The sequence below is a fragment of the Lepisma saccharinum genome, chromosome 1 (assembly GCF_977018435.1).
Source record: "Lepisma saccharinum chromosome 1, izLepSacc3.1, whole genome shotgun sequence".
Lineage (NCBI taxonomy): Eukaryota > Metazoa > Arthropoda > Insecta > Zygentoma > Lepismatidae > Lepisma > Lepisma saccharinum.
In genome coordinates this window covers 173,872,636-173,899,750 of record NC_139229.1, presented here as the reverse complement: position 1 = coordinate 173,899,750, position 27,115 = coordinate 173,872,636, and the positions used below count along the sequence as shown (strand labels likewise).

The 27,115-nt window shown below is 36.6% G+C and overlaps 1 protein-coding gene across 3 annotated transcripts in view; it reads right to left on the bottom strand.

The window, feature by feature from the left end:
• LOC146004216 (putative transporter slc-17.2) overlaps window positions 1–27,115 on the bottom strand; it is a 62,329-nt gene that overhangs the window by 18,713 nt on the left and 16,501 nt on the right. For 2 of the 3 annotated variants that reach the window (XM_083142896.1, XM_083142889.1), the window contains exons 2-4: window positions 11,531–11,641; window positions 10,462–10,670; window positions 7,109–7,339 (exon numbers count right to left, since the gene is read on the bottom strand). In XM_083142896.1, coding sequence (XP_082999022.1) covers window positions 7,109–7,339; window positions 10,462–10,670; window positions 11,531–11,576 — 486 coding nt within the window. In that variant the 5' untranslated portion in view covers window positions 11,577–11,641. Of the gene's footprint in view, window positions 1–7,108; window positions 7,340–10,461; window positions 10,671–11,530; window positions 11,642–17,301; window positions 17,325–27,115 lie in introns of those variants that run through there. The other variant, XM_083142904.1, reaches the window with a different exon arrangement.

Below are 27,115 nucleotides of genomic sequence, written 5' to 3'. Positions count from 1 at the left end.
TTATGCATTTTTCTACATTTTGGTGAAAGAAGGGGCATTTTACATGAAAATGTAACCCTTTGAAGGAGAGAGGTTCCCATGCAGTTCAGAACGACTGTGTTTGAAGAAACAAAGAAATTCAGTGCAGTATTGTTGACACAATCTGTTGTGTAACAATTCAGCTCAAACAATGTGATTTTCCCCTCTATCAGTAAATACATTGTCGCCAGACTGATTATATTGTTAAAAAAACAAAGGGTACAAAGTTTTGTGCTCTGTATGGGACATTTTGTTAGGGAAGCAATTTGCACTCTATGGAATTAAAAGTGACTTAACAGCAAGTGATATTGTTCACTTCAAGTACGCTCCTCTTGTGTCTGTGGAACTCAAGAGAAGTTTTTCGATTGTCCGAAAACCGACAATCATTCACTTTTGAAAATTTGCATATGGTTTTCGTTGTGTACTGCAACTCAGTACTTAAAGTATAAAAGATGACAAAAAGTGAACTTTCTTACTTGTACTACCATACGCAATGAACATGTGATAGATACTGTAACGTTAATTTGTAATTTGAATTTCTCTTGGTAGTTTATAAATTTGTTTTACATATCTTTCAGAATTTTTAGGTCATTTTTCTAAATTTATAGGGCATTTTCTTGCATGTATTAGGGCATAAATGCATTTTTAAAGGTCATTTTTTAGCAATTTTAAGGTCATCAAAATCCTAGCCCTACAGTGATTAATATTATTGGATGAGTATTCCAGTCCAATTACAAGCATCGATTCATCAGAGTTTTCCGTCAAGATATTTAACCATTGAATCAGAACATTAAAGTACTTCTTACGTAATCACAAGAAACACAATTCTGCATAATATTGATGCTGAATGAATGGAAACTTCAAATTTTGTATGATGATTATTAATTGTACTCCTTGAAAGTGTCATGTATCACTCACATATAAAATTATAAGTACATATAATTACATTATAAATATATACAAATTAAAGTTATATAAATTTATTATATATTGATGAAAAAATATACAATATACTGTATTAGCTGCAACCACCAACATTCTGAACCACGAGCCGCCACTGGTCTAAATAGATATAGAATGGTCATTTAAACATCACATACATCATACACCCATGACTTAACTTAGGAGTCTTATCGTTTGTCCTTCTTTATATTATAAGCAGGGTGGTATTTGTAGGGGGGGCTGAGGGGGAATTTCCCCCTCTGGATACTTGTGTCCCCCTCTCTGATTGATAAATTTTATCCCTGGGGGAATACTATTTGGGAGGGAAACAACAAAGTATTAGCATTTTAGTTACTTTTCCCCACTTTGCCATCCAATTGCACCACTTTTCTGTCAGACAACTGGAAGCATAATTTGGCGAGCTGCTATATTCCTTGAACTGTCAAACAAGTGGCTCCTCTTCCCTTTTCTTTATTCAGGGAATTTGCCCGGAAAATGCCATCCCATATAAAAGTTACAAATTAGTTGTCACGTGACTCGAACTTGTCACCACAGAATGTCTGTATTTACATGAGTGGAATTATAGTATGCACAATTATGCAAACACAATAACCCTTTCCAAAATCATATTTTTAAGAACAGTTTTTTTTTTAAAAAAAAAACAACAACAACTACTACTACATGCCTTTGTGAAGCTAGAATGTTAGTGAAAAAAGTTAACATTATGAGTTCCAGACACTGCAATATTGGGAATCTGCCTCCAAAATCTGATAATTCCAGTGGCAGAAGACTGAGTTGACCAAAGGACTGGTTTTGAAAATTTGCAAGAAGAAGGCAGTAGTAGTAAAGCGATAAGTTTCCTTATGATTATTAGTTTCCTAAGTTGTGAAAAATTTAACAAATGGAAAATTACATGGCCATGGCTTGATGTATCTAGTGATAAAGTTAAACATACATAATATTTCAACATCAATAAATTAAAACATGGGGCGAGTTGGAACCTGGTATTTCTTGTTGGAAATATTTCTCGGTTTCATCATGCGTTGTCAAGTCAGTAGTATTGTAATTTTGCAGCAAACTAAACACATTTGTAAAATATCATGACAAAATGTACTGAAGAATCAATATTGAATTCATTCTCTTGATAAGATCCATAAAAATTGATTATGAGATTACATACACAATGTGGGGTCTTGGATACATTGTGGTGGCACTCGCTACTGTCTTGTATTCAAGAGGTCCTAAACTACATTTGCACCCTGTGCCCCTGCCCTCAGAATATCAGATTTAGAAGAATTAACAAACTAATGGTACTTGTGTTAAGCTCCTGGGACTTGAGGAGTAAGATAATGTATAATTTTTATGGTTTCGTAAATATAACAGTCATTTAGCACAGTTGTCTTGGATGCTATTTTTATGGGGTAGAAAACTTTTTAATTGTGTTCACCCAAAGTTATGCCCAAGTTCAATTCTGATCCCCAAAAGTTAGGTCCAAAGTTACACCCATGCAGTGGCATGTCTAAGGGGGGTAGGTGGGGGTTATAACCCCCCTTTGGCCCAGTCTTCCTAAAAAAATAACGTCAAGGTAGGAAAATATGACAAAATGAGGGCTGACTACCAAGAAAAAGTATACATAAACCCTCCCTTTCGAAAATCCTGGGCACGCCACTGCACCCATGCCAGACTACATTTCTGGTGGGGGATATCAAACCCCAAGACAGTAGGTCCAGTCCCGATTAGCTGTGATGATCATAGAGTGGACTTGATCTTTTTTCTGTCAAGATCCAAATTTAAATCGGCAATTTTTCAGCAATTATTAAAAGTATGTTTTGGTAAAAAGTGTGGTCTGACCTCATTTCCCATTTAAAATTGTTGAGATATCCCCATGCAACCCCTCTAGGAGGCGCAAAGGTGCACACATATATGTATGTGGGGGAAGTGGTGAGAGAGAGAGGGGTGAGAAACTGATATGTTAGGGGGAATAAAATCATTATCTTATGCTGTTTCTTGACAGTCAGTAGAATCCCCCCCCCCCATCAACACTGGAAATTTCTTAAACACTACACAGATTATAAGAGGGAAGGAGAGAAATAGTATTAGATTAGTGTTGTATAAAATTTTAGAGAAACAAAGTCAAATATATAGTGATATTCCATACCCATTCCTTTAAATTCTTTTATGCATTTCAGTAAACACTAACCACCAGCAGGGATCAGAAGCATGTGGTAAAGGAAGGCAGAGCAAGCGCCGCTTGCGTTGTTTTTTAAAAACAATTTTGATATCTTAAGTTCATGTTTTTCAATGCCTTTATACACCTTGGAATGTAATGCATCTACTTTAACATATTTACACATGCAGATTTTTCATTTCCTGTTACATTGGCTGCAAACATAAAGTGGCTGCACCCTTCACAAGGCTCGGCTGGTCTGTGTTAGAAGGAAGAGGATTGCTCGCCTCTCTACTCAGTTTTCGAGAGACTTATGCAGTTCTTGCATGATCACTGTCCTTCCTCCTTCACGAAAAAAGAGATCGACTGCCAGCTACCCACGGCCTGCCTCGTCTTTGGCAAGGGTGTTGGAAAAACCTCATCCACACTGGCCACAAGTGTTGCTAACTTCCAGAATTTCTATGCATCCATAGCACCACCTAACTCAGTACAATTATTCACATGTGAAACTTAACAGCAATGAACAAATTAGCTTATGAAGTTAGTCATTCAGTACGGTCATATGGTATTTATAAGAAATAAAATCACCAGCCAATACTTGGACATATCCGTCATGTGGTCAGTATCTCCGAAATATAGAGGGTATGTAACACTGCAAACAGGGTGAGGAAGAGGGCACATTTGGAAGCATGGGAGCTGCAGATACTTGTATTCTTTACTGTGGCCATCGTCCTGTGTTATTCTCTTCTTTCGTGTGATGTTTTTGCTGACTTGTGTTAAAGTATGGTCTACATTAAAATAACCACCAGGGTTGACAAACGAGATGAGCCATCAATTTGGAGTGGTGAAGGTAAGCGACTCGATTAGGGATCTTCTTTGAAAACCATTCAGTTCAAGAACTTGTACCGAAGAGTTGGAGGTGGTGAATCATGAGAGACCATGTTCTGAACTATGCATAACCAAAACAAGTCAGAAAATCGGGAAAGTTTTCATTAAGAAGTTAAAACTGTCTCAGTAAAAATCAATATTATATTTGAATTTGTTTAAGTTTACTTTATATACAGAAAGGCTATTTGGGAGGACTCGATGTACAGTTTAAAGTGGGATCCAAACCACTCGACCGACTATCCCATCCAAGGCCCATTCATTACAAGGCAACGAAGTGACGTATTGTGTGGTTATGTAGTAGCAATGTTATTTATAAATCACTAGCTAATTGCCCGGTGTTGCCCGAGTATTTATTTATCCCAATCTTCTATTAGACATAAATATAATGAATTCTAACAATAGTGTAAAATGAACTTGGAGTTGAACAGCATTGGGAGTGTCACTATTCATCTCAGCGGCCCTGAAAGCTATGGATTCCACACTAATATCGGTTGTTTTACATGTCACCCCTTCCCACCCTGCCCCTAGGGGTACCAAGGGTGTCTTGGAGTTGAACAGAATTGGGAGTGTCACTATTCATCTTAGCGAACCCGAAAACTATGGTTTCTACTCTAATATTGGTCGTTTTACATGTCACCCCCTACCCACCCCCACCCCTAGGGGGTGCCAGGAGTGTTTTGGAGTTGAACAGAATTTGGAGTGTCACTATTCATCTTAGAGACCCTGAAAACTATGGATTCCACACTAATATCGGTAATTTTTGATTATTTTTACATGTCACCCCTTCCCACCCCCACCTCTAGGGGTGCCAGGGGTGTCTTACCGCACAGTATTTCTTTTCAGATTGTAAATCATACATACCAAGTTTGGTCATCGTGAATATCACCAATTTGCTTAGACTCGACACTAATATTGGTCATTTTTGACATTTTACTTCTCACTCCTCTCACCCCTATCCCGATAGGTGATGATCTTGGAGTTGAGCGGCATTGGGAGTCTCACTTAGCGATCCCGAAAACTACTTATTCCACACTAATATCAGTCATTTTCTATTATTTTTACATGTCACTGCCTCCTACCCCCCTACTGGTGCTAGGGGTGTCTTACCCCAACAGTATTTCTTTCCAGATTGTAATCATATGTGTACCAAGTTCGGTTGAAATCGCTCCAGGCATTCAAGAGTTATGCCGGAACAAACACACACATATACACACATACATCCATTTTATATACCTAGGTATATAGATTTTGTTATAACATGGAACATTACAGGCCAGAATGTGTTCAGTAATTTCCATAATGCAGTGCAAAGACATGAACATTTCCAAAATCACACTCATGCAGTGACGTACAAAAGGGGCATTGTTGGAGGTCATAACCCCTTTTTTGGCACAATATTCTTAAAAAAGGCTAAAGGCTGGAAAGATATGACAATATACACATTGTAGGGGCTGGGTTAACAGGAAGAGCAAGAGCCCCCTTTACAATTCCTGCCCCCTCCTGGGTGCATACCAGTGATTTATCCACACACACCTTGCAACCCCTCCCAAAATTTTTTCTCAAAACACACCTAAAATTTTTTATCAATAGCCAATTTTTGGTAATGTTGACTCCTAATTTACCCTTACCCCCCCCCCCCCCCAAAGTTATATTTGAAAATGTTGTAATTAGCCGAAATGAAAAAGTGGCCCATTGCTTCCCTATCACGAAAATTCATGGCACTCCCCTGGCAGTGATTTATCCACCCCCCCCCCCAACATTATCTATTTTTTTTCTTTCACAAAGCCTCAATTTACAGTTATTGTGGGTCCTAAATTTACTCTTAAGTTAAGTCTTAACTCTCCCTAAAATTGGGAGGCTTCCCCGATAATCAAGGGTTCCCAGGTTCGATACCCGATGGAGGCACATAGTGGTCTGTAGGTCCAGTCCCGATTAGCCTTACAGTGCATAAAGTAGACTTAAAACATCAAATCAATCAATCAATCAAAAATCCCTAAAATTGACTTACACTTCCCATTGGAAAATCCTTGACAATCCCTTGCTTGCTAGACAAAATTAAATAGTTGATATTTTGAACCAGCTGCAGCTGTGTCATCAGAAATTGAATGAATGTGTTGGACTTTAGAATAGCCATATGAAGAGTGATGATATTGAATAGGCACACACACACACACACAGCAGAGGTGGCTCTGCAATATTTACTGCAGGTTAGAAGAACCACCAAATTATTTAAGAAAATATTTTCATTGGAAATTTACTAACTTGTCATTGCATAGCATGAGAAACAAAGTTTTATATATATATATATACAGAGTGGGCATAAAGTTGCTTTCCCGAATAAATACTTGTTTTGGGGAAAGTGACTTTGTGCCCACCCTGTATATCAATAGCTGTTCCTTGGTGGTTATTAGATATGAAAAGGCTACCCAGCACTTTCTCCAGTGTACTTATAGGCTTCATGATCTGTGAACCACTCCCTATCCCCTACAGCAAAAAAAAAAAAATAATACAACCTTTATACTGAGATTTAAGTTGTTCATCCTGTAATTAAGGTTCCATTAGATCTGCAGAACCTGCATATCAGAGCAGCATTGCCATTAGCATTGCTGATTTGAAATGCATGACTCTGTTGCAACCATACACCCTCTCGACTAAGCTTCATTCACCAAAAAAAAAAAGTCCCCTCTTCATGAGCTGCTAAGAGGGCAACAAAATGGGCTTATAACTTTTGTGTTTATGAGAAATATTGGGGTGAAATTTCTATAGCTACTGATTCAAATTTGTCTTTGAGCAAATTAGATTGACATATTTCAGAATGAAGGAATTCAAAGTTACTGTAACCAAATTTTGGAAAAAATATACTTGATGCACAGAAGAGTAGGGAGATAAGTGAGTAATATGTGAGAAAAATGAAAAGGTTTCACAGAAGGAACTACTACTAAAATCTTCTGAAGGTGTGCATAATGTGATCAAACATTTAAGCAAACAATTTATTTTATAAAATAAACTTTCATTACTTCATAATAGAAAAGCAAATTTGATTTAAATTGCATATACCAGTCTAATACCAAGAGACAAATATAATTCACTTACTGAAACAACTCCTTGCAACACCCTGATCCAAAAGAGACCTTCAACATTCCACCTTGTCACCAATGGAATGAGTAAGGTGAGAGCACTTTGGTTTGCATTGCCAAGGATGAACATGAGTTTCCCTCCAAAGCGATCACTGAACCATCCACCAAACACTTGGCTTACCATGTAGCCATAGAAGAAGCCACTGAGGAGACGCCCCTGCAGCTGCTTGCTCCACTCAAACTCCCACTGAAAGAGACAATGGCATTTTCTCCTTAACACACAAACACACACACACACACACACAGATATTTCCTTCCACAAAATTGATTTTGGAAATGTAATAACTAAGGCAAGGCAATTGATAGTTTTGCATCTTTCTTAAGAAGCTTGATAGATTCCTTATGAAAATGTGTATCGTGAAATAATAGGTTAAGTAATGACAATTTTTTATTGTTTTTTTTTTTCATTTTTGGATGATAGGTAATTTTTTGGCAATTTATGGGTCAAATAAAATACTTCATAAATATATCTTTGTTCTACATAATACAACTTTTCAAACTCAATTAGCTCAACAATTCTGTCCTTGCATTTTGGGCACTTTCTTTCCAAGTAGACTGTCTGACACCTTACAACATAACATCTTCACAATCTCATCTGGAATATTCTCATTAATTAACCAAATAGAATGAAATTTTGCAACTACAATATTCATGTTTTCATGTAAATTACATAGACAAGTCTCCCTATTTGCAGCTTGTGGAAATACAACCCAGAAAGACCTGTATCGACAGAAAGTTGCATAGCTTAACTTTTTATATTTAATGCTTACTTTCTTGAATTCTTTGTGCAAGTTGTACAAATAAGTATCATTCAAAAATAGTCTCTGTTTATTTGACCTGAAAAAAAAACTGTTAGTTTCTTTTTTCGAGATTATATGCAGCTTGTTAGATCAGTCTCTAGAAACATTTTTTTTCTGCATATAACCTTTTCCTTGGTTTAAACTAGACTTCTTTTTTATTTTAAAATTTTCTTCGAAGTTAAAGAACCAACTTTCTCAAGGTATTTATATTTTTTAACAATCTTTCTTGGTAATACTTGCTGCGTAGCTGCTTTCTTCTTCTTGGAAACTTTTCTGGTCTTTGATGACTTCACCAAACAATTTTTTTCTTGAGTTTCTTTAGTGTTATTTGTTTCTAGTGCAGGCTTCATTCTCTTCCTTGAAGTAGTGTGATCCAAAATAGGTTTGGCTTCTGTACGTTATAATCTTTTCAGTTACTTTTAGAACAGTTCAACTTTCTTTTGTAATTTTTCATTTTCCAAATTAGTCTTCTGTTTCAAGAGTTCCATTCGGTTTTTCTTACCTCTTTCTTTACAACTTTCTAAACTACTTGTTGTGGTAAAAACTGACTAAATGGAGTCGTTTGAATAGATGGAACTTCCATCTTCTTTGTGAGTTCCTGAGTTCTTTTTAGCTTCTTGTAATTTCTGTCTTTTACGGTCCCTCCATTTCTTCCTTAATGTCCATTGACCACTTGATTGACTAACTAAGGTATTTTGGATTGGAGGAGCAGCAGAAATAAATTACATCAAGCATAATTTTCAGAAGTTGTTTGCATGTAGGCCATAAAATTGATATATATTTATTACGAGCTTACTAGGAACTCTTAATATTTAAAGAAGAACACTTGAACACTTCAAGACTAGAAATATAAATTGTCCAGTGACTTTTCATGTTAGGTTGTTTGTTAACTTATTTCAGTTTCTTACTAAAATTAAGAAATTTCAAGAGAGTAGTCGATATCAGACACATTATTGAATCATTTTAAACTACCACAGGCTACATTTTTTTTAAAAAAAATGGAAATAACAAGAACAAGTTTTCTCATCAACGAGTTAAATTATTCATTTGGTGAACAAGAAAAGAAATATGTATATTTAAATCTACAAGAATTCACTTTAAAAGGATAACTGGGTCTAAAATTACATATACTGTAGGTTTATTGATTTGGATTCAACAAATGATAAAATTTGAAATTTGCCCCTCTGTGGGCAACACTGTCTCCTCCAAGAGCATTTTAGTCTTTTTAGTCCATGTAGGAGGGGAGGGGGGAAATGTGATCTCAATCAAGTTAGAACATTAGAATTTAATTCTACAAATCTCACACAAAAGGCAAGACAAGCACTTCCAACTTTTCCTTGAAATTACAATGGCTTTCATTCTCTCCAATTTCCTATGGAGAGTGAACAATGCTGCACTCTGTGGATTTCTATAGGAACTTCCCACCAGTGTCCACAGAGTGGAAAGTTCCCCATGGGACATTATACTTTGATATTTTACTATACTAAGATCTTTAAAAATATATATTTTGATGTTCTTAGCATTCTAAGGTGATTCCTTAATTAATCACAAATATATTGGAATAATTTATATCTATAAATTTTGAATGCAGACAGTCTACAAAGGGGGAAATCTACATATTCTGTTTAAAATAAAAGATTGGATTGATTTGGTGTTTTAAGCCCACTTTATGCACAGTAAGGCTAATCGGGACTGGACCTACAGTTTAAAGTGGGATCCAAACCACTATGTGCCTCCACCGAGTATCGAACCCAGGACCCCTTGATTACAAGGAGAGGACACAACCACTGCGCCATCGGGAAGGCCCTTCAAAATAAAAGAAGAACATTTATTGCTGGAAGAAATAAAGCTGATGAATATATTGACAAAATTAACTCCTACTGTAAATATTTTTAAAACATTGTTTATGACTGCCAGACAAGGTATCTACCACACTTTTTTATAAATAACACAAACATAACATGTGACTTATATGTGAATCATCAATATTTGGTTAACCATAATTATAATTAGGAACTCCAAGTTGGGTGGGAGGCAGATAAAAAAATCATTCTTGCCCAAAAACAGTCATTAATCCACCACTGAATTTGTAAAGGAGGACATGCATAGTTTCTCCAACTGAAATAGGAAGTTTTCATAGAGAGGAATTCAGAAGGGACTTTTGTTTGTCATTATATTTATCCTCTTTTAAAAAAATAGAAAACTTCAAGCAAAAATGGAAATAAGTCTTTTTGCTCTTTTTCATGTTCTGGTATGGGCCAAATTGATTAACAAAAGTACATGAACAGAAGTTTTCTCCAAGTAATTCATGTATATTTTCAATTTTGTCAGATTTATTAAAATTCTTCTTAAATATTTGAATCGTAGGATGAAATGTAAATCAATTTAGGCAATTATATAACTATCATACTTTAACATTTATTTTTTGGCACCAAATATTCAGTTTTCTACATTCTAACGTCTAAACTTATGGCATTTAAGTTATTTCAGTATTATTTGCTATACTTGCCTCATTATACACATTATCTTCAGTATATGATGCATTTAATGCTGGACAGTCTTCATTTCTTGTGTAGTTGTAAGATGATGTATTGTGGTGTGTAGGTTTAACCATGCAAACGAGGGCAAAACTCAAATTGAATCTCATCAAAATTAGATTTAACGTTGTAAAGAATGCACAAATTGTATATGTAAGACGACATGATCCCCACAAAGGAACTGGCAATGGAAATAAAAAAAGGATTATTGTGAATGCATTGCAAATTATATGACTATATTAACAAATAGTAATTCTAATATTACATCTCGGAGAAATTGCATCAGGAAAAAAATTATACATTCTCACTACTAATAAAAAAACGAAAATGTATTTATGATATTAAGTACAGTGAGAAGCAGAAGTATTGCTCAGCAAATTGTTCATGACTGCTTTCATGAACAATATACATGTTTTTAAGGAAAAGATTTTTACGTATGTTGGTGCGTTGTCAGCAGCTTGTTTGGCATTTTGATTCTTAATAATAATAATAACAATATATCTTTATTGAGCGGGTGAGGTTCAGCATACGCTGTTCTCCCACCTAACCCTTGAAGGTCTCATTGCACAAAGCTAATAAACGTGATGATGGACAGTTTGTTTGATAATACTTATGCATCTCACTCTACATTGTATCATTAAATAAGTGTTCATTACGGAACATGATCCATAATTGATCCAGTTTGCTTTAATCATTGCATATAAATTGATATTTCGATTATTACACTTTCTTTTTTATTCTTACAACATCTCAGTATATAGCTGAATGTGCAATAAAAAATATGAAAAAATAATTAGTAAAACAATTATAGTATTAGTAAAGCAATGAAAAAAGATTATGTAGTATTTAATTATTTTTCTGCTTCCTTGTGGAGTTAGTGAGGTAGGTTATAATGGATATCTTGAAGAAGATCGCCTCATTTACTTTCATAATTTATGTTAACATTGGTATCAAAATCATAAAATCGTATGTAAAGTGGTTAAAAAATAATAAATTGTATTAATGAAGAGATTTATTACACTGCGATGCACTGTGCCATACCTGATTTCACCTCACTCTTCTCTAGCTGCTCCTCTTTACTTTTCATTTTGCATTTAGTTGTGGCTACCTGGCCTCCATCAAATTAACTGGATATGCTTGACTTCTCAAATCCTGAAATTGAAGACAAAATTAGTAAATAATATAATTATTGTTGCAATTATAAAGTAATTTGACTTGGCATTATTCAAATAACAATAATAATAATAACATATATATTTTTTCATCGGATGATTTTCAACATATTTAGCCAGACATGTTACGAAAGCTATCTAATGATTGACTTCATAATTACTATAAGCAGAATATATAACATCTACGTACAAATATATCCACTTGGTATGTCCAAAATAGTTACATAGGAAAGTAGGTTCGTTTTAGGTAATATTTTTTAATATGATACCAAAATCTCCGAATGAGACCGAGAGCCTGGGGCACTATGTCTCTGTCTCATCCAAGATATCTTTATTGAGTCTCATCTCAGTATTACAGAGATTTGAATCATTCTGTCTCTTCTCAATAAATCTGCAGGATCTGGTCTTGGTCTTGTCTCGGTAGATCAACAATGGGTCAACTCTAAACTCCGGGTCCGTAACCAGCCTCAAATCCACAACCCTTTGCACCAAAAGGCAAATATTAACTACTTAGAGTCAATGTTAATAATAATGATAATTTTACTTATATGATAATGCGGATATTGATTGAACTGGCGTTCTTAATAAGAGGGGCACATCCCCTAATAATCTTGGAAAATTTTACATGCATATGTAATATATTAATGTATTATAGAGCATGTCTCCTGCAAGGACGTATTAGGGGGGTGTCCAGGGTGTCTGGGCCCCTTCCCGAAAGACTTACCAAATGCTAAAATAAAATAATGAAAATATACTTTTAAGCATAACTGTACTCGATTGTACTATAATCAATGGTCATTTACTTCCTATGAACTCAGAAGGCAAGGGTTATTACTATATTTATTATTATTATTATATTTGGATAATACTGCTTTGAAGGACAGTACAAAAGAAAATTTATGCACACTACTACTAATGATAATATGCATAAAATATTAATCAGAAACTTTACTTTCTGTCAACTGGACCTAAAATCCTTTTTTTTAATATTTGATAAATATTCAATTCTTTATATATTTTACATTAATTTCCTTGTTTTTATACAAATTTTGGCGATCTTAAGTACACGCAAGCTAGATAATAAATAGCTATATGATGTTATATGACCATCTTTTCACGTATTCGTATAATAATAAAAAAATACTAATTAAATTATATATTTTAATTAATATTTTTATATAATTATAACTTACTTAAATTTTATTATTATTATTGACACACTTTGTTCGAACCCCCCGAAATATATTTTTAGATACGTGCCTGGTCTCCCGATAATAATTCAAAGGTGACAACATTTATGCCAATGTGTGGCGCAGCCATTTGTATATTAATTTGTGGCACGTTTCGCTCTCATGGACTAGCTTCTATTCAGGCGCCTGCCCAGGATTTTCTTGTAATAAATTTGATAATTAATATACTTGGGTTGTACCCCAATGAACGCAATCAATGTATTTGCTATGGATGCTTCATGTTTTTATTTTTTAAGTCACACTTGTGATAAGAAGAAAAGCATCATATATATCACCTGCTTGAATATTTTCAATTATTAATATTTCATATTTAATTGCTCAAATATAATTTTTAAACAAATAATATGTACACTCAACATTGTAACAACATTAAAGAGATTAAGACTACTTGATGTCTTAAAGACAGTAATAAATAAGGTACCACAGTTCAACAATTTAAATTCTGAAATTTAGCCATCGAGGTTTCTGTGTGAATTCTGACAATATGTCGTCACAAGTAACTTTTATATCCCGGTGAATGTTCAGAGCAGCTAACCCATTTAATCTTTCTTCGCAAATGGTATTTCGAAGATAGGTCTTCAACCGCCTCAAAGTTGAGAATGATTTCTCATTTTATTTTATTTTATTTGATTGGAATTCAAAATTTTGGGTGCGTCAGCACTAAGGTTATTTTGCACCCGTCACATTATTCGGGGTCCAGCCCCTTATCGTTACAAATAACAACTCTAACGTTGCATCACTAAAATCATAAAATATAAAATATTAAAATCTTCTGACTGTCGTTAAAAGTTGAGGCTGTAAAGGAGCACTCAGCATAAATAAGGACAACACAAACAAAATTATACTGGCCATGGGGCCAGTCGCCAGAGCCTCGTTAGTCTGTAGTCCAGGGTGTACTACGTGGAAGTGAGGTTGACTATTGGGTGCACTACGTGGAAGGAGCACCCCTTACACCCCGATTTCTCATTTTATGTTGTTGTTACCGGGATTGTACATAATATGCGCAAACGTGTGTTTACCCAGAGAAATATTACTTCACTGCACATATCAATTGCTTCAAGAGCATTTACTGGACGTGTTTGCATTGCTGCAAGATGACGATACCACAGTCTCAGTTCAGTGGGAGCGTCGTCGCCTTGTAATCAAGGTGTCCCGGGTTCGATACCCGGTGGAGGCTCATAGTGGTTCGGATCTCACTTTAAACTTTAGGTCCAGTCCCGATTTGCCTTACTGTGCATAAAGTGGACTTAAAACATCTATTCAATCAACATTGTACTTGTTGTGGAGATGGTTTTGCTAAATATTGTGTACATTTTTGGCATTGTATTATTATATTATTGGTCAAAACATTTATTTGACAATCGACAAACAAATACGAACCCCTTCAGTAATTGACAATTTCTACTACAGTGTCATTAATGTGTCATATTCATTTTCATATTAGGTCTATGGAGAGGAATTTTGTATGTTGTTAACGTTATGGAACTGCGAAACCAACTGTTGAAGGGGCCACTCCCCCCTTCCCCTCCGAAGCACAGTACCGCACCGCAGGATCTGTCACTGAGCCCGATAAAATCTTGCCAGACAGTTCTCGAAATGGAAATACCTAGCCGAAAAAGGAGGGGATGTTTGATCGATTTTGGAGATACGAGGGAGTACATCCTTGTATGGATCAACATGGAGACAATACAGTAGGTGGAGGATGCTCAATATGCAAATTAGTCTAATTGGGAGTATGCTTTGTGAAACTTTCTTAACTGGAGGCAGCATCCCCTACTTCGACCACTGATGCCAGAAAAGGTGCTTTCAGAAAATGAATATATTACTGCACACACATATTACTTATTGTATTTGTTGCGTTTGTACAAGAGAAATATTCAGAAGATTTGTAAGGAATATTTACAGTTCATAGGACGCCTACCTAGTCTATCCCGTGTCGTAATACAAATTGTATCCCTTTCCTACAAAATAATAAAACTGTCCATGGCAACCGTGATTTTATAATGTGGTTGCATACATATATGTTAGCACCAAGCTTTCTGGGACCTCAGAAAATACGTGAACCACAGGCTTCCCCGTGGCTTTAACTAGCGACACTAGTGCCACTGCTCCGACGCCAGGGTTTCAAATGCCTTGGTGGATCTATAGGATAGGTAATATCGTTTTTCGAGGGTTCGTGAACAAAACAAAAAGTAAATGGTTTTAAAGTCCATTTTATATTCCGATACGTTAATCGGGACTGGACTTAAAGTTTAAATCGGGATACGTACCACTGTGCAATGCACCTTCACAGGGGATCAAACCCAGGACTCCTTGATTACACCACCTGCGGTGAGGCCCCTGAAATCATTGAGGAAACTTGTTCATCTTCATGTTCTCTCGCCCTGTGAAAGTTTATTGGTGATATAGGGTGACATCCTACACACGTCTTCCTACTCACGCGGGCACCCCCTTCCCCTGCACACACACACGTTTGTATGCTTACAGCACATGCTGTGCCCAGGCCCGTAGCTAGAGGGGGGGCAGGGGGGGCAACTGCCCCCCCTGAGAGCCTGCTCTGCCCCCCTGTGAAAAATACAGAACACATTCCTACTTCGAATTCTCACTAATCTTTACAATTATATCATGTGTTACTCTAGCAACATTACAAAGACACTTTTTGATTTCGTGATTTATTAGGGTGTATGGGATTCCGGATAATGTCGAATCAGGATTGGGGGGGGGGGGATTCCCTTCCAGATTAGACTTCGGGAAATTATTTCACAATTTGCAGTATCTAGAACAGTTGTGACATTTTGAGTAGTATTGTATTAAAGGTATCTAATGTGTTTGGATATTTCTCTTGGATGTGTTGCTATGAACTTTGAATTGGTTAAATTTTTGTTTCCCAAGTCTATCTTTTGGTAATAGTGTGGTAGAGAGAGGGAGTGGATATTTGATTTTTGTTACTTTGCGTTGCTTTTCTGCCACTTCTAGCTAATCGCAACAATGAAGGATGACGTGAAATTGATGAAGAGACACTCATAAACAGTGCCGCAACTACAGGGGGGCAGGGGGCATTGTCCTCTCCCCCTGACCTTGACAGAAGTCCATTCTAGGGGAAGCAAACATTTAAGTAAAAAACAAGACTAGGAGAATCTAAGAATAGCAGAACAATTGGATACTCATGATGGAATAAATTTTTACGTGTTCCTTGCATTTTTCTACCAGACGGACAAGGGCACTTGCAAGGGGCACAGAGGGGCAATTGCCCCCCTCGATTTCAAATTTTATACAAATAAAAAAACATTTCGTAAAATTTTCTTGCTCGCTTCGCTCGCAATGTCTGCTGTTCTATTCTGTTCTATAGTCCAAGATCAGAGCCATAAGTATCTATGGGGCGGCAGAAGTCGGCTCTGGAAGCCAAACGATCTTTATGAAGAAAAAAAATGTTAAACAGAATGCCATGGTGCCCCGTAAAATTATTGCACCCTATTAAAATAATTTCTTTCTATGAAACTCAATATGAAATATTACTGATGACACTGTAATCCAAGAAGTCATTGATCAATGAAGGGATTCCTATTTGTTTGTCAGGTGTTAAAACATGTATTTCAACTATACTACAATTCACACAATATTTTGCAAAATGGTTAACGTAACCAGTAGGCAAACATTGTCTGTAGTGATGCAAGAGTCTCCCCTTTGAAAGAAATAAAGTCCGTGGTGGACTAAGGGACCCATGTTTTAATGTTTTAGCAAGTACAAAAAAAAATAGCTACAAATGTTTACACAATTCATCAAAGTGTAGATAATATGTAACCAACATTATTTAATTAATTCTATTTTCCTTGTATAATACAACACAATGGTGTTGTTGGATTCTCGTTAGATTCCTTTGTGTGTAAAAATCTTGCATACTAGAAACTAGAGGGAATCATAATGAAGCATGATTTATAAAGGGCTCCCTTAATCAGTTCTGCAGAGAGGCCCAAAGTTGTTGGTGCATATTAATAATCTATTAACATTATCGACCTGTAAATATCAAGTAGATACAGTCCCAATTAGCCTACCTAGGTATTTATGTTAAACTTCATATTCTTTGGCAATCTAGAAAGGTCATTATCGAAATATTGCTATTTGATGTTTCTCGAAGTTCGTTTGTTCGTTGCACTTTCAAGATATCATCCCTTTCTGTTACTTACCTCTTTTCGTGGAGGGGGCAAGTGCCTCCGTGTACCCCGTTATATCTGCCAATGCGACACAATATATTAAAAATTTGCCCCCTCTAGGATTGACTTTGCCCCCCTACAAAGAATTCCTGGCTACGGGCCTGGCTGTGCCCTCCCAGAAAAACAATTCTAAATCCGCCTATGTATATATCTGCTATCAAATAATGAACGTCACTTACCTCGACAGTTCCTTCACATAATTTTCCAACAAGATTTGCAATATCTTCTGTTATGCCTTCTTGTTGAATATCAGAGTCTGAAAATTCGCACGTTTCACGCTCGCAATTCGGATGGAATTCCTCTGAACCTTTTCTGAGGTTCTATTTGTAGAAGGTGAAGCTTCAACTTCCAATACTTTTTTTTTCCTACTACCTTGCAGACTGCAACTCACTACAACCCCAGTGAACACCAGGACTTGGGACAAAGATACCGGGCGAGTGTTTGTGCCTGGAAGTCGAATGTCTGAACCATGGTCTGAACCATGCATCCAGCTTGGTCCAGCTCAAATTACGTCACCAGTGTTGACAGCAACCAGTAGTGTCAGTGTCAGTAGTGTTGACAACTGCTAAATTATTTACGCAGAAATTCAAGTGAGATCTTTCACAAATGTTACAAGAAAATTCAATAAACTGAAGGCTGGAAATTGGTTGAGAAAAAAATATCTAATTTATAAAGAGTAAAAGAGTAAATCGTATAATATTTTGGAATATTAATTGTTTTTATTTTGTTTATGAAACTGACTGGGTCAGTTGGGCTATATAACGCATCCATCACCCCTCTCCCTTCCTCCCGGCATGCTATTGTACAAAACATCGCTTGCCTCCTTCGTAAAACCATGCTTCGCTACTGCCTGCAACAATTATTATATTATTATTATTATTATTATTATTGATATTTTGAAATAAATATGCATCCAGGTGCGAGATAAAATTTTGACATACTTTGCCTACTAATTGTAGTGATTCAAATCTCACAGAACTTTGCTCTGCTGGCATAAATGGTATAAGAAGGGAATAGAAAGAAAAGGGAAGTTAGCAGCACTGTCGTATAGTGGAACCACAAGCAAAAAAACCTGCGCAGAAGCACATCGCGCCGGCGGGTGCGGGAAAGGGCAGGGGGGAAGGAACATTCAGCCGGCTCACGTCAGCGTTGCCAGGCCTATTGATTTCTCGGGAAAATTCCTTAATAAACTATTGCTATGGAACCTCCAACAACCAGCTCAAAAACACGTTTCCTGCTCATCTTTACTTGAACATGGAGGGGAGATGTGGAATGGAACTCCACTCAGCCGTGAAAAGTGCTGTTTGAACTGTGAAATTATGTCAAACGCTACTAAATTGAGCTAGAAAATAATTTTATTGCTTTTACTACATTACTATTTTAGATGGCTGTATTTTATCCCACCCTAAACTCTATTTCTATTTTAGTTATTTTACGTCGCTTTTGTGCCTCTACCGGTAAGTACGACAATATGGATGAATGAAAAACTGATGAAATGGATAAAATGACACAGACACAGTGAAAAACGTCCTTGCCTTACTAGGTAGAAACACTGACTTCGTAGCGTGGGCAAATTATGTTATTACATGTATGTGTTTGTGGGTGTGTGTGTGTATTTCTACCAGATGGGGAGGATGGGTGGCACCCTAGCATAAGCGTTGCTATCTTGAATTATTGAGGAAGACATGCTGTCTAATTCACCAAATATATTTCACATACGTAATGCATTTTTCATTATGGTGCAGGACGCGTGCCTACCCCTATCGATAGCTGTACACCGAACACCAGCAGAAGGCAAATTGATTTGTTATTGTTAGCATTCGACTTGAAAGATTGTGGAAAATCGCTGACAACGAAAGGCGGCACGTTAGCTTCACCTGTGAACACAACTTTCTACCATTTCCTGTCATAAAAATTCCTCGCGATAATAGAGGCATCCCAACCCCTTGGGTCGATGCTGAGAAAGGGCAAATTTGAGGGTGTTTTCCACGCACCATCTAACCGGAAAATGCGGAAGAAATGAAAGATGTTGGTCGGTTCCTTCGGGCGGTTTACTTTCTTTTGTTTGAAACGTCCACTCCTGAAATGGAGATCTTCGGTATATTTTTGCCAAACACAGGGTGCTGAGTTTAGCACCATTGTTACAAAAGTATCCGTGACGTTTACACCGTAAACAATGCCCCCCCCCCAGTGCGCACAACGATGCCGCCCCTCCTCCCCAAGAACGTCATTCATCCGCTACTATTAGATCATCTGATTTTGTAGCAGAACTTCTGGTTTCCAAGGTACAATCTCCCGAATTTTTCAAATCTGACCTGGCAACCCTGCCCCGAACACCGATAACGGCAGGGAAGTTGCGCGAACGCTTTGGACGGAAGGTTTTTTTCCTTGTGGTCGAGCTTATAACAGGAAAGGGAGGGTCATTCTCCTAAGAGGGTCATCGTGGGTGAAAGAAAGGGGAGGAGGGATTCCTTCAGTTCGCATTCCAAGGGTTACGGTTCTTTTCTTGACCATACTGAGAAGGAAATTCTCCTTCCTTTTCAGGGACTACGGAATGAATGAATGCCTGTGCATTGCTGTAACTCAACTCCAATATTATCAAAAGTAATTGAAGAAGCAAATACATGTCTCATTGCCAAATGTAAATATTTTACAATATTGGCGATTTGGTACTCAAACACATTTATGAAATAAAATTTATTTCACTTTTGCTTTGAATTTTTTTAAATGACGAAACTAATGGGGGGGTTTAAACCCCACCAACCCCAACCCCCCTGGGCACGCCACTGCTTCTATTAGGGGGCTTTTAGACTGAAATGAAGGTGACATGCCGCAATCGTCACTTGCAAATGAATGCAGAAATAAATGCAACATTTTGTACCAAAGTGGTATGACAAGATGCACGCGCCGTTTGTCGCTTTTGTGGTGCTAGAACTGAGCAGTTTTCTCAATAGCTTGCATAGTGGAGCCTTGTTCTGTCGCTCGAGCATGTGCCGTGAATGTTTTCTTATAAACTCGACAATTCGGTGTGAAACCCACGTGTCGCTTGTAGCTTTTGGTCTCCCTTAGGGAGACGCGGGATATAAGGGGTGATCCTTCCACGCAGTACACGCAATTGTCAACCTCACTTCCACGTAGTACACCCTGGACTGCATTTGGCAGACTAACGAGGCTCTGGCGTCTGGACCGACGACCAGTACAATTCTTGTAGGGCTGTGTGTGTTTTGTCCTTATGTGTGCTGAGTACTCCTTTACAGCCTTGGCTTTAACCCAAGTAAGAATATTTTAGTCCGACATTACAGTTATGTTATTTAGTTACATTTTAGTTGGGGTTGGACCCCGAATAATGTGACGGGTGCAAATTAGCCTAAGTGCTGACGCATCCAAAATGTCAACTTCATTCATTCACTCATACGTGACGCATGTTGTTTGGGAACGAGCCAATCCCAATCAACAGCAACGTTTCACTGCGTAACTACATGACAGGCCACACAAGCCTGTGTTGATTGGTGAAATTCTCAAGCGACACGTGTCGCTTTTGGTGTGAAATCTCCCAGAGAGCCACTCACGCTCCATAAACATATTTGTGGAGGCCAAACTAAGTACAGCGTGAGATCTCTTATATAAAATTTTAATTATGACTTTTAGGCCAAGTTACGTTAAGTCGGATAGTTAATTATATTTTTACCGCATTTAAATTTATTTATTATTATTATTTGGTAGGGAGGGGCACTTTCCAAAGCACTTTTCCTAGAGGAGGCTCTTTGCAGATGGAGGGCCAAACAAATAAACCAACGACATTATCGAGCTGGAGCCTTATGACGCAACAGGCGCCGTTATTTCTTCCTTCAAGTTCACGAAGCTTATCTATAGTTGTCGTCCGCCTCTTAATAATCGAAATCTTCGGTGGGATCTGTATCTACTGACCCGATTTTCCAACTGGCGTCGCATGAAATTGAGAACGACGGACGTCGCAGAAAAATAGCGCATGGGTCTTTGCTCTCCGTCCTGTCCTAAGGTTCAACGCCAAACCTAAACGGCTGCACCTGGCGCGGCTCTAACCAGAGTCCGAGCGAACTCGTTCCTTCGTTAATTTCGCATTCACGTCTTGACCACACAAGCAACGTGCGCAGGAGAGATGCAAGGATGTTTGTCCGAGATGTGAAGCTGAACGAGCTTTAATTAGTGAGTCGCGCACGAACTTCGTTGAGAAAGGTTCCCTTTGTTTTTGCAACGGAACGGAAATAGCAACATGCTTTGGAGCTAACGGAAAAGTGTGTGTGGCAATTAACCACCAACACATGACTGTAAATCCATTAACCATAGTTGTAAGCCATGGGCGTTCCAGAAATTTTTGGAAGGGGGGGGGTCAGACAATTGATGACTTGAATAGTAGCAATAATAACAATAATTATAACTATTATTATGCTTATTATTAATGCAAAATAATAACTATTATAAACAAATAAAACAATCTTTATTCCAATTTATTATTATTACCTATTATTATTATTATTACCTATTATTATTAGATCCTTGGGAAGATTTTCCTGCTCTATCCACCAAATGCGTGAATATGCAGCACAACTGTTTTTTTTTGTTTTTTTTTTAATATTGAAAAAGAACATTTGACACATTTAATGTACTGAAATGCATAGTTATTCTATTTTGTAATTAACTTGTACACATCTCGTCCAGAAAAGAGCTTTAGAAGTTAGGAGGAATAACAGTATTTGTGTTGTGTGCCCTTTCACGTAAAACTCTAATATTTTATTTAGAAAACTGAAAGCATTAATTATTTGGTTTAAATGGCAGAAGATGAAAGAAACAAACTGGTTCCTGTATATTACACTCAATTTCCTCGATTTAATGCATTTTTTACTTCGTTGTTCTGTTCGAATAATAACTAACGGAACTTTATTTCTGTTATTAACCATAAAAGTAACAAGCTGTTATTTTTGTAACTTGAAATGAACGGTGACAGTTTACATGGGGGGGTCGTGTTATATGTGTTTACGGCAATAAACCTTCTGGTTTATGAATACCAGACAGTAGTTAGTGCTATTACTATTAACAAGGAAACGTTTGTGTGCAGCTGGACCGACTTCAATAAATTTGTGGGGAACAAGATTAACATAAACGATATAAATAGCAAACAAAAAGAAAGTAGAACTATTACTCTGAAATGAAAAGAATGCTAACAATATAATGGTAAATAGCCTATAACATATAAACTTAATTGAGATGAAATTATCTTATATGGTAGGTATGCTCTTCCAAACAACTTATTATAACTCTGAGAGTTCAACTAGTAAATCTACTAAATTAATACAAGTTTTAGAGAAACTTGTCCATGACGGAGTGATCGACGTAACGCAATGAGGAGCCAAAGGTTCCAAACCCTGGGTAAAGCATGGATGTATCACAGTGGCGTACGCAAGGGGGGGTTACCGGGTTTAACTCCCCCCCTAGAGCTTTTGAAATATTATGGAAAATGCTGTAGAAAAAAATTAAAAATGGCTAATTTATCACAATCAAAGATCTGCGTCGGTAGTAATAATACTACTAATAATTTGAATTATTATTCCCATGCAGCATGAAGAAAAACACAACATTCCAAACACAATCTAAGCGGCCCAATTTTTTTGCAAAAAGTCGCGCAGTGACTCTCGCGAGAATTGTGAAAATTCCTTGCTTCGTCCCAGTGTGCCGACCATATTGCAAACGTTCTTCCCGGTACTGATTTCACATCCCCTTGTGAACTATCAAGTGATGCTGATTCTACATCCACATCATTAAATGATGTTGAAGAAGTGCTTTGTGAATCACCTAGAAGTGATAAATGTGTTGGAATGTCTATAAACTTACTTTTCAACGAAAACATAGACTCAGTTGAATTTAGCAACATGTATTCTCGCGCTTCATCATCATCCTTGACGAGTTCCATAGGTAAAGGTAATATAAATTCTCCCGTGCATATAGCACCGTGCCATGAAGGCACACGTAGTGGTGTGGTGGGCCCCAAAGATTCTCGATCTCGAACCATTTTGCAGGTGATGTGATCAGCACCATGCTCCGGCAGCCTTCATCCCCCAGGGTTGCTCTCAGGTACTCATTGATATGAGGCTGGGTGTGGAGACAAAGCTGGATAAATTCCAACCAATTCCGGGAATCGAACCCGGATATCCCACTAAGTTGTCAGACTAGACCAGCGCGGCTCTTTGAATGAGTTTCATATTTCGATTATTTCAATAAATTTAATATATTTGCTTGTTTTTATGGATTTTCTTCACACTTAAAATGTCTCACCTATCATATACAAATATCCGTTGACTAGACAATTATTTCGTAACAAAGAAACAAAAAAATGTAATTTTGTTCAATTGCTTTCATAAATATATTTATGTAGATCTTTACTACTTAATAATAGTAGTGATATAAGTAGTAACAGCAGCTGCATTAGAAGTATTATTAGTAGTAATTAAACTAATTAATTAAATATAAGTAATAATAATTAATTATGATGGTTATTAATATAGCCCGGAAGTTCAGGCATTTATTTTCGTTAAAATAGGCAGGCAAAAAGGCATTTATAATGTGGTAAATAGGCACTAAAAATGAAAAAAAGGCAAAATAAACCGAAAAAAGGCACATTTAGAAGTCGCTTACTTTTATCTATAATTTCTGGCAAAATGTTAAAATCTAAATTGTGAAGAGCATTTCAATTTTCTCCGTCTTGATTGCACATAACTACAAGGTGCATTTTAAGTTCTAAACATTCATTGATAGTCGTCTGTCAGAGAGAATGTTTTTCATAATAGAAAATGATCTTTCTACTTCGACAGACGTTATTGGAGCATACATATAACAAGCTAATGTAGCTGGACTCATTTTGGTAACAGCATTTTCACCTTTTAGAATGTCACAAATTGTTTTCAATTGTTTCAAGTCCTCATTTGCACTCACTACCCGTTAGCACTTTTCCGCAACAGCTCACCCCTTTTCTCCTGGCACTTCCATCATCTGCTGCATATATTCCTCGAAGATTTTCATGGATGCTATAATTGTAATTGTCTCTGGCAATGCACCATAATGTGCAAAAGTAAACTTGAATAGCACAGGAGTTTTTTCACCACGAATTGAAGCCGCTTCATTTTCTGGAAGAGCATCGATCACCTCACTGATTTTTTGAAGGTTGTTAGCATAATATATAGCTGCTGATATCCAGGTTCCCTATCTCGTCAAGACTGGTTGCTGAGGTAAACTAAGCTCAATCGCAACTTCCTGAAATTTTCGGGTTCGAGAGGGAGATTTCAGAAATATCTTCTTTGTGTTCGAAATCAACCTGTCCACTTCAGCAGTCAATCATGCACAAGAAATGTTAACCGAAAGGCGATATCCTGACTCAGCATGAAATACTTTTTTCTCACACTTTTCTCCTTCAGCAATGTTAAAACATGCGTGAGTTCAATATTACTTAAATAAGGCGAAAATTATTCACATAATAAACGGAAGAAAAATAAATGCCAACAATGTTTTTGGGAGAAAAATAATTTATATACACATTTCTTTTTAAAAAAATGTCAAATTTCATTGAAAAAGGAAAAAAAAGGCATTATAATTAAAAATAGGCAGTGGGGTCCCAAATAGGCAAAATGAAAAGGCTTCCAAAACATTCGAAACAACATAAGAAACGTATATCCGGAAAATTTTTTATCAATATATGCAGTAGATAAAAAGAGGCATTTTGCCAAACTTCCGGGCTCTAGTTATTAATGAATTAAAGTATAATAAAACGATGGTAATGTGAATTTGTAGAAAGTTTTCGAAATAACACCCCCTTGATGAAATCCTGCGTACGCTACTGATGTATCATCCATTTGATTCTGATCGCCGCGATCAACTCAAGAGGTATACGAGTGATCCAGAATGCCAAAAAAATCGGCAAGAATTAGGAGCTCGCTTTTGATCCCTAAATCAATACAAATGTGTAAGATTGCCATTTTTAAGGAATAATCGACACTTTGGGTCCACAGAATTCATATGAGATTGATTATTTTGAATTTTATACAAAAAGTATAATTTTGTCCTATTTCAATACACACTTCGGACCACAGAAAAACTAAACATTACACACAATACACTTGGAAGACAGAAATACATTCCAAGAAATAGATTAAATGATAATAAAAATAATGATAAAGGACAATAAAAAATATTATAATAATTGTGAAATGTATCGTTATAATGAATTTATGCACAATAAATGTTTAAAGCCAGGAAAACAAGACTTCCTATCAAATCACTTTCAAGATAAATTAATGTCTTTTAAGTTACTAAATAATATTTATTCACTAGTTCCGATATCTTTCCTTCTCTTTTAATTGTACTTTGGTAGTGAATGCGAGTTCCTTAGACGTATTTTCCCCGAGAAGTTTTTCAGTTTTTCGCTTTTTATTTCTGTCGCTACTTTCTTCAAAACTGATAATCTGCTTTTGAGAGTGCATAGAGTAGACGAAAAAGCAACTACAAACACCCGATTTTTTTAAAGTCAACCGAAATTATTTTCAAGAAAATTATCTTCTATTCGGCGACAATTTTCATATCCTTAAAATACTTTGCTGCATCACCGCGACACATCAACATCAATGTTCTTAACACAATCTTCATCGATATTGTCAATATTTATAGAATCTAACACAATTGAAACAAATGCTTAATTTGATCATTCCTATCTTCATCAGATTTTTCATGAAGAATGTTTTGTAGATTTCTATGACGCACAACCACAATTAACCCGCAAGGACACGTGAATGGGTAAAAATGACCCAAGCTATTTTGAAGGAAAAAAATCATCTTTACCAATGAGTGCCTGGGGCGACCCTTCTCAGTACCTTTCTAGTGAACACTTCCGAATGTCATGACCTTGAATCAGCTGTGAGACTGTTATTATAGTTCCCCTCACAGGGCCGTAGAAACATGGCATGTGTAAATTTCGCCACTCCTGCATTTCAGTTTGGTATTTAAACATGTTCTTTTCTCTCATTTTTATTAATTGTGAAATACAATAAAGATGTTCCAAATTAATACAATTAGTTCAACGAATAAAGGTATTATTAATCAAATGCTTTAATGTAATTATAATTTAGATTTACGAAGTAATATTGCTTCTGGGTAATCCTTACACAGTGTAAGCCTTTGGTAAAAGAAATTAGGGAGGGTGTTAATGAAAGTTTGGGGGGGTATTTGGGGTTATTGGGGGCGTTTGAATAAATCACTCTTACACTGCACTACTTCTATATGTATTAAGCATCAGCTGATAGCGAAATCGCATACTTCCCATTCCACAGCGCGCGCACACGTGACCACTTTTGATTCAGGGTTGCCAGCTGACCCCATTAACAGCAGAGCACACGTTCACAAATAAGCTAATTTTGTCAAAAGTAGCAAAACTTTTCTCCCGTATCGTTTTCAGAATACTTTACAGCATCCTTTGCTTGGGAAATAGCGGCGAAAGCTATGTTAATTCAAGATAACTTTTTTTACTTTCAAGTCAAAAATGAAAATGCTATATTTTACTTAAATTCAGGTATGAGTTTTATTCCTGTGTATTACTGAGAAGTTGTGAGTCTACCTAGAACAATGTTATTACCTGACGAAAAAAATATTGGTACAACAAGTCTTAAAAATATGTACAAAATATAGTCCTAAAATTCCATTTTCACGAACCGCCATTTTGAGGCTCGAAAACAAGGATAAATAATCGACTTAGATATAAATTTCTCTGGCAGTTTCATGCCCCATTTAATCAAAATGTTAATAGAGTGAGTGTAGTGAGAGTGTAAGTTTGGGTGGGAAAAAGAGTAATCTGTCCTCTCGAGAAATCTTGTGTGTGACGTTATGTGTGTTGCCTAAGTGGACGGCGATAAGTGGATTTTAACAGCAAATTTTCATAGGCAATTTCTTACACATCCTTAGGGTTAGGAGCAACAC